The sequence below is a fragment of the Sinocyclocheilus rhinocerous genome, unplaced genomic scaffold (genome assembly GCF_001515625.1).
Source record: "Sinocyclocheilus rhinocerous isolate Xijiao unplaced genomic scaffold, SAMN03320098_v1.1 scaffold968, whole genome shotgun sequence".
NCBI lineage: Eukaryota > Metazoa > Chordata > Actinopteri > Cypriniformes > Cyprinidae > Sinocyclocheilus > Sinocyclocheilus rhinocerous.
In genome coordinates this window covers 273,247-282,452 of record NW_015662082.1, presented here as the reverse complement: position 1 = coordinate 282,452, position 9,206 = coordinate 273,247, and the positions used below count along the sequence as shown (strand labels likewise).

General features: G+C 37.5%; 1 protein-coding gene across 1 annotated transcript in view; it reads left to right on the top strand.

Moving 5' to 3' along the window:
* Positions 1–9,206, top strand: part of dapk1 (death-associated protein kinase 1) — a 66,945-nt gene that overhangs the window by 25,479 nt on the left and 32,260 nt on the right. Inside the window, exons 4-8 of the mRNA XM_016537311.1 lie at positions 2,328–2,466; positions 3,254–3,383; positions 5,380–5,428; positions 5,513–5,539; positions 7,927–8,079. Coding sequence (XP_016392797.1) covers positions 2,328–2,466; positions 3,254–3,383; positions 5,380–5,428; positions 5,513–5,539; positions 7,927–8,079 — 498 coding nt within the window. The remainder of the gene's footprint in view (positions 1–2,327; positions 2,467–3,253; positions 3,384–5,379; positions 5,429–5,512; positions 5,540–7,926; positions 8,080–9,206) is intronic.

Here is a 9,206-nt window from a genome sequence, read left to right as displayed (position 1 = left end):
GACCTGCACTATCGCGGGACCCAACGCAGCAGAGTGCGGCGCGGGACAACACTTGATGTGACTATGGGTGCGGGCGTGTAGAGACTCGTGTGTGCGGGATGCGGGAGAATAAGGGTGTACTCACAATAGGTGTTTTGAGCCCGAGCGCTTGACCCCCGAAGCCCGGTTCGTTTGACTAGTGTGATCGCTCCGTGCCGCGCTTGGGCACGGTTCGTTTAGTCGGCTCTGGCTCGGTTGGAGGAGGTGGGCCAGAGCGCGGTTCAGTTGGGCTCGGGCGCGGTACGCTCATACACAATGGTAATTCAAAGTGCTTTATATAAAATAAGATAAAATAATAAAAAAAATAATAATCACAACAATAAAACAAGTAATTTAAAAACTTTGAAAATGATTTAAAAATTTATTTAAGAGGTTTAAAATTAATTTAACAGTTAAGAATAAAAAAAATGATTATACATAAAATATAGTGCAATCAGTTCGGACATTGCACAGTGCTCATTCAATAAATGCACAGTTAATGCGATAATAATGTGTTAACTTGCCCACCCCTAATATATATATATATATAATAGGAAAACTACTTTCAGAAACCAAGGCTGTGCTGTAAAAGTGTTGTACTCTATTGGTGCTGTACAATGTTAGGATGTAGATCACCCTATTGGGCTTCAAGAATCACTTCCTAGATTAGCCAGTCTAACTTGAAAACCAACATGAAGTATAACATTGCAAGCAACTTAAATGTGACCTAAAGGTCAAAATGATCTGCCATACAGTTAATGTAATCAAATTAAGCCGTCACTGAGTCACTCATCATTACATTGTGTGTAATTCCTCATTATCTGAGCAGAATGTTTAATAGGTTTTGAAATATGCAATTATTTAAATGGAGCTTTGTAATTTGATATTTTGCAATTTAGTCAGTTCAGTAAGTACACAAGATAAATGTGTTAACGGAATCAGTGTCTGGAATGTTAAACCTCAACCTTTTCAGCAGAATTGTTTTGTTAGACATAGATTATGTGAAGGAAGTGTCTTTCCTCGGAACCTCTTGAAGTGTCTCCTCACCCAACTGGTTTTCTTTGCTTCTTCATTCCATGTTACAAAGGACGTCCATGCATCTATGTTCTGAGCTCATATTTGTTGCACATTACTCATCAGTGAAGCTATTTTGTTTACTAACTGAGGCATCTGGAGTTAAGTACCTTGCTAAAGGACATAACCACACAATCCTGACCTTGCACTGAAAGTCAAGTCTCATTTTCAGGTCATTTGGCATCCTCTCTAAACCTTTGTGCTACCAACTAATATTGTGAGAATTTACAAGCTATAGTGTTTTTTATAGTCTCAGATGGCATGCTTATGGACCGCCCATAGTTCGTTCACTGACTGTCTGAGGCATACAAAAATGGCAAATGCTGGCTGAAATCTGATTGGCGCAACTTCTAAAAGTGAAAACGGCTTTTTATCAGTTTGCCTGGAAACAAAGTCGTGTTTATAAGGTAGCAGGTTGATACAATGAACGCGTTTGAGGAAGAACTAAATTTGTGTAGTTTATTCTGTTTTTGGATAAGCCACTCTAAATGGCGGTTTGTTGCTTTCTTTACATGTCGATCAGATGGTCTCTTCTTGATCAAGTGGCTGGTTCTTTGCCAGAACAAGCTGTAATGACTAGACAAGTCTTCTGACTACGAGACCTGTGTTGTTCAGGGTGGGGGCTGGTGTTTTTCTTTCTGTTTCTGTGAAGGACATAGAGACATATCTGCCGCCGGTGTTTTTGCAGCTGTGTGGCTCATCGCTGCACTTGCTCAATCTCGCCATTAGCAGCAAGCGTTATCATGTCATCAGCGTGCAGCTGGTGTGCAGCTTCCTTCTGCTGAATAAATATATGCCCAGATCCTGTTGGTCCACTCCCAAAAGCCATGATTATAGCCCTGCCAACAGCCATTTCTGCCAGAGTGAATCACTCAGAAACATTAGAGAGGCTGGTTCTTCTGTTTAATAAGCTAGACTCGTTTTATGTGAATTTTGTTTGATTTATTTATATTTTGTTACACTATAGTCATCTCTTATTTAAGATGTTAAATTCGTATTTGATACTCAGATAATTTTATTTCATTCAGTGAATGCTGAAGTTTCTTTCCAAAATTCTTGTAAATTTCAGTTGTTTTTAACTGATTTGGCAATTGCATGAAACTTGTTATTGTGTTTTTGCTGCTATCTTGCTCACTCTTGTGATTAATTCTCAATTAATTTGATCCTGGTTAAATGAAGATTATCAAATAAGTAGCTCTACTGCAAGTGTCAACATCTGTCCTCTCTCTATACAGTGTGGCAGGAGGGGAACTCTTTGACTTTCTAGCTGAGAAAGAGTCATTGAGTGAAGAGGAGGCCACCGAGTTCCTCAAGCAGATCTTGGATGGAGTCAGTTACCTACACTCCAAACAGATTGCCCACTTTGACCTGAAGGTACTGAGACATGTTTGAGTTTCCCCCCAATGCCAGACTGTGGCGATTACCATCACTGTGAACCAGCCACAACAAATCAATTGAGGTGCTTTTATCCTCCCTGTTGGTTATCCACTTATTTCCACCCTTTACATAATTGCTGGGCAGCGCTGGGATGGTCATAAATTCAGTCCTTTTTTCCCGATGTAATTTTTGAAAGGTTTTATTGCAGAATTGCATTAATATTCTAGTAGTCGCTGTTTTGAAAGTTTCAGATATAGATCGAGTTTTTACCTTGCACTAAAATCACTTAACCTGAATAACCAGTCTAACTGAAAAATGAACTTCAAAGCAGCCAACATTCACATTAACCAACTTAACTGTGACCTAAAGAATAAAATAAAATAGTCAAGCAACGGCGTTTATGTAATTAGATCCACTGCTTTCAGAGCAGTCATCCACACAGCTTTCTGTAACACTTCTGTTAAATATTTTGAAGTCATTGGAGCTTTTAAGAGATTAGTCTGTGCATGAATAAAGCCCACTGAAGGAAGTATTGTTTCTATGGAATGTCCAGGCAGGGATCTGTTACTGACTGGCTTGAGTATGCCTGTGCTTTCTAGTGAACGTTTCTGTAGCTTTGCATGTGATTTCCATGTGTTATGGCAGATTTCCTGCTTTCTCTCTCTGTCTGTCTCTCTCTCTCTCTCACTCCTGCTGTGTTTTTGTTCCATACCTATCATTAGTTCCTCTGATTCTGTCTTTTGCATTCTCCCTCCAATTCTTTCTCTGTTCTCATCTCTCTCAGCCGGAGAACATCATGCTGCTGAAACGGAGTGTGCCTCACCCACGCATTAAGCTCATTGACTTTGGCCTGGCCCACAAGATCGATTTTGGCAATGATTTCAAAAACATCTTTGGTACCCCGGAGTTTGTAGGTCAGTGTCATCCGCTGGTCAGTCTATAGAGATGTGTTGTAATTACACCCGCTCGTATTGTTATGGTCCTCTGTCCAGTCCTCTCTTTTCTCCTTTCATGTGTAATCTGAACCACAAGCCTGACATAACTGTAAAGAAACACCATGGATCACTGCTTTGTTACCCATTGAATCCTTCAAATAGTTACATAAACTTTTAAGTGTAAACATGTATAAATTAATTTTAATATATGTAATAATATATTTTTAATTTTAATATAATTATAATATAGTAATTATTTATAATTTTATAATTATGGATTTGTAAAATATAGTGTACAATAATTATTTAATAATTATACAGTACATTATATTGTTTTAGATTTATTATTATTATTATTATTATTATTAATAAATATTTGTATATTATTATATTAATAAAATTGTATTGAAGGAATTCACATGTACACTTGACATTTTTGTAAAGAAATTCATGGCATGGACATGCATTTTATGTTTAAGCATAGGCTTTTAAATCAACAGCTTTTTAAGATAAATATTATTTCAGTCAAGTGTGTCTGGACTTTAAATGGTGTTCTATATTGATGTGTTTGTGTTGGTATTTTGCGTACAGCTACAAAACAACCTTCCTTAAATCTTACTGTTTTTACTTAACAATATGAGTCAGCTCTGCTGTTTTCAGTCACGTTTTACATGAACAAGCCCCCAGCCATCCCAGAAAGCACACAGACATGCACACCCACACCACCCCCATCCCTTTATGCCATTGGCATCACATCCAGTCCTATCTGAATGGCAGCCAGTGTGGCTGCAGGCAGTGATGATACAGCAGTCTTAATAGAGACACAATGCTAAAGGCCACGGTCAAGTACCAGCTAACCCACAGTGCAGTCTATTTCAGTGCTCAAAATTATGTTCAGGCTTCATGGAGGAGAATCCGGTCAAGCTAGACACCTGGTTCTGAAGACACTAATCCAATCCAATCCCAGAATAGTATCAGCCCATTACAGGAGCATGACTTCATTGATTTTTTTTTTTAAACCTTAGGGTTAAGGAGCAGCTTTCTTCCTCCCAACCCTGGTCAATGACCGAACCTCGATAGTGCATAATAATACAAGTAGTAATTCTCAGGCGTAGAGAGCAGCAGCATCTCTCCCACCTCAGACTTATTTCCTCGTTTCTTCATTAACACATCAGAGATTGAGATCCTCTGAAAGCAGTGACTCATTTCACAGCTCATACCGTGAGAAACCACAAAAATATCCTACCATCGACTTAGCATTTCTAGACATTTTTGTAGGCTTTTTTAATGTTAAGGAGTGTAGGGTAGGTTGCGTCGCCCCCTTCCTCTTGCAGACTGTGCATTATTTTTGTCACATGACCATATAGTTAGAAAGAGTTTATCATATAGCTGCCATATATGACTGTTTGGAGATGCACACAAGTAATAACCATTGTTTTAATGCTAAAAACTATATTTTGCATGTCTAAATATATACAGTAATCTGTATGGCAGATAGCAACTTATCCAGGTCTAACAACATATGCATATCTGTGAATTGCTGATATATAAAACCATGTAAATTACTTGGCTAAAGATTAGTCATTAGAAAATTGAAACTGAAGCATTTTCCCAAAAGTGTGTCAGATGCTTCACAGATTACATTTACCACAAGACTGGTAATGTGCACTAACATTTTTATTTAATGCAGACTTGAACTGAAAATTATAGTAAGCTTTACTTCCATAAGCATGAAATACCATAACAAATATTAATGGAATTATTTCATTTCATTCAAATATCAAATGTTTTCTTGGTTGGTTTATGAAAATGTGAATAATGTAGGGCAAAGTAAGACCAGGTGTATTTAAAAAAAGTTGTGACTCTCATTTCTTATTGCCAAGACGATGGCTTAAATAAAATTTGCCATAGCTTACCCCAAACTCTTCTGTATTGTAGCACTGTATTGTAAGTGATTTTGTTTTGTGGTTTGCAGCTCCAGAAGTGGTGAATTATGAGCCGCTTGGCCTGGAGGCAGACATGTGGTGAGAATGAGCATTATATCATTATCTGACCTCGGTGTTACCTCACTTCCTATGCTAAATGTGTTTTTATTTCTTTAACTCTAGGAGCATTGGGGTGATCACATATATTCTGTGAGTATTCATAATCATCAGTGTTGTTGTGATGTTGTAAATATAGTTCATTACAAATGAAAACTCAATGCATTTATGGATTTTCACTTAGGCTTTAAATAGCATCCATTTTCGTAATTGCATTATTTTTCTCAAAGCATGGCTGTAATCCCATTCTGCAGTAAAACAAAGGCACGGCAAATTTAGCTGAAAATGAAGAAAATTAAGTTGAGTCAAGTGTTTTGCCATCCTCCAGTGTCATAGAATAAACTCTCGTTGTGCTACAACTGTCATAATGGTTGATATTTGAAGTAAAAGGATGCTTAGTAAGATCTTGCATCCAGCCAAGTGCTGCATCAGACATTGATGTTTCCATGATCTGCATAGAGGTTGCATTGAGGTTTGTGTGTGTGTGTGTGTTTATGGTCTGGTCAAAAATAAAAATAAATAAATAAAAAGCAAGAAACACGGGAAAAGCACTTGATAAAACTGAAAGAGTTCTTTCCACAGAAGTTCTTGTGATGCCAGTATCACATTAAAAATACCAAGCCGTATAGTGTTTTACTGACATATAAAAATAGAGCAAGACATGGAATTTATAACCCAGTCCATCAGTGTGATGGATAATGATTATTAGTGCAACCTCTGGGTGCAGCGTCTAATTGTAAAGCTTGTGTTGGTCTTCCTGTGGAAACATTGATGTTGCTCTCTCTCTCTCTGTGTGTGTGTGTGTGTGTGTGTGCGTTAATGTGAGAGGGAACTAAGCATATCACAGAGCAATATAAACAATGGAACTTGCCTGTTGCTTGTGATAAGACCTGAGGGGGGCCCTCCTTTTTGATGGGAACCAAATCCTCATGTCTCTGACGTAAACAGTAAATGGATGAATCTCACGAAAACTGGAAATATAGCTCAAAAGGAAAAAAAAAATGTCATCACATTAAGAACATTAAAGTCTGTGTAAAGGCAAATCAGAGAATTGTTTCTAAACACATTATAAATGTTAGAAATGTATGGCTGAAAACATGTTACAAAGACTGTGAACTATGTAGTACTGAATTGTGGAGGTAGACCGGTAAATAGTTTTTCACCATTTTTGCGTTCAGGATTTTTTGGGCGGGCCTGAAATCATTTCTCAATGACGCACTGGAGCCACTGATCACGGCCCCTCCCCTAAGCTGATAAGAGGTGTGTTCGACTTGAAGCAGCGCTGCGCAGACCGATCGGTGTATGACATCAAAACACAGCGAGAGCTCTAGAGAGCAGACGCTCCTTATGCTTTCAAATCCTCTCGCAGTACTTTGATGTCATACAACGACCGGGCTGCACAGCGCTGCTTCAGTTCGAACACGCCTAATAACTAGAGCTAAGATAATTTACAAAGCAGCTCGGTCTCCTTATTTAAATTAAGCTGCTAGAGGGAGCATCCATTCAGGTTGTAGTGGTATTTGATTGTAGTTTTTGAGAGACGGCAGCTTTCCCGTGAGTGGGCGTGGTTTCAGAGCCGACAGTGGACGCGCCTCCAGCGTTTGAGAGCAGAAAAACTACTAATTTTTTCAAGATTTTGATACCTTATTTTATTTACTTGCCTTTTTTTTTTTTTTTAATCATTCAAATTTGGCTGGGTGGTTAATAACACATTTTTATGCTTTTTAATATTGCTTTACACAGACTTTAAGTCTGCTTTTAGGATTGCTTTTAGGCCATGTTTGATCCAAAAATGTCTCTTCTTTGTCTTCTCTATCCTGTCTGTCCATCACTATCCGCCCATCAACATGTGCTAATATAGCAGTCTAAAGAGAACTGGAAAGTTCAATGTCTTATGACAGGGCTGTTCCTTCCACTCCTCTTTCATCATAGGCAAATAAAAATAGAGCTTCACATCAGGTAGATATCACACACCATTGTCATGTCTAATCCTGACGCATTCCTGTTCCACCATTCTTTTCTTTTTCTCACACTTTTGGAGACTATGTTTCTCACCCATAGGGAATGCCATTAAATGGCAGTGTTAATTTAGAACAGCTGTAACTTAACAATAAATATTTAAGTTTATCTCCCGACAGTGTTTCTGAAAGTCATGGTCTCATCCCACAAATTTATCACGTTAGATTTTTAATTAGCAACAGCTATACATTTCAGTTATAATAGTTGAAAGAGCTTGATGACCCAATATTACTCTGGTACTGTGGTCTAGAACAGAGATTTTTCTATCACAAAGGAAAAAATGGAATGGAGCATGTAAAATAAAGTGCTTATGTTGAACGCTAAATGGCCTTTGCCTGTTTTCTCGCACTTTAATAGTCATTGTTCACATCAAACTTGACTTTGTTGAATGCTGCTATACGAAAGACCTTCACATCCAGTAAATGATAGATAAAATGGTCATTTTTTTTCTATATCTTCAGGCTTAGTGGTGCCTCACCTTTTCTGGGTGAAAATAAGCAGGAGACACTTGCCAATGTGTCAGCTGTGGACTACGAGTTTGATGAGGAGTACTTCAGCAACACCAGTGCTTTGGCCAAAGACTTCATTGCACGGTTACTGCTCAAAGATCCAAAGTAAGAACTTATGGTTTGAGGTGGTTTGGTAGGGTTTTGAGACTAGGCGTTTCTTTTATTGAGCAATTCCTTTTAAGAAACCAGCTGGCATAAAAAAAAATATTTTATTGTATTACTATATTTTTACTTCTTACTATTTATATTATTTTTTATATTTTATTTTTAATACTTTTTTTTTTTGCTTTATTTAGAAATATTATTAAAGCTATGGTAACACTTTATTTTAAGGACCAGTTCTCACTATTAACTAGTAGCTTATTAGCATGCATCATATTGGCTGTTTATTAGTACTTATTAGGCACATATTAATGGCTTATTCTCCATGACCATATTCTAGATCCCTTAACCCGACCCAATACCTAAACTAAACAACTACTTTACTAACTATTAATAAGCAGCAAATTAGGAGTTTATTGAGGGAAAACTCTTAGTTAATAGAGAATATGTGTTCCCTAATATAAAGTATTACCAAAGAGTGATTGTCTGTGGTTATACTGAATCAGTGAATCCTGCAAAGAACATTCGTCACAAATCATGCCACTAATTAACTAAGTGAGGAAGTGGGTTGTGTCAACAAACAGGAACAGGTGCTTTGCGCATGAAAGTGGAGACATTAATAATTCCTGTTTTGGTTCCATATTGGTCCACCAAATTGCTTCTCTGCTGGTTGAATTCTCTCATTTAGTCTTTTTACACTGACCTCGTTTACTTCTGAGGATATTTCAAAGAGAACTAAAACTAGTTCTGCAGAAGTCCTCAGTACTTCACTAAAATGCGTCATTCACAGCATAAATGCTGTTTAGGTCTAAACATCGTCACGAAAGCTGATATGCAACATTCCAGAGCCCAATCCCACAATTCTGTCTGTGTGTTCTGCAGTACACACTGTGATAAATATTTTTGGATTTGTATATTGAATGCTGTCTCGCTTACTCCGAAGTTTGTTTTTATGTGCTTATTTGTGGGAGCTTATTGTTTAAAGGGGTCATATGATGCTATTTTAAAGATCATTATTTTGTGTATTTGGTGTAACAGAATATGTTGACATGCTTTAATGTTCAAAAAACACATTCTTTTTCAAATACTGTACATTATTGTAGGTCCTCTATGCCCCGCCTCTCTCAAAC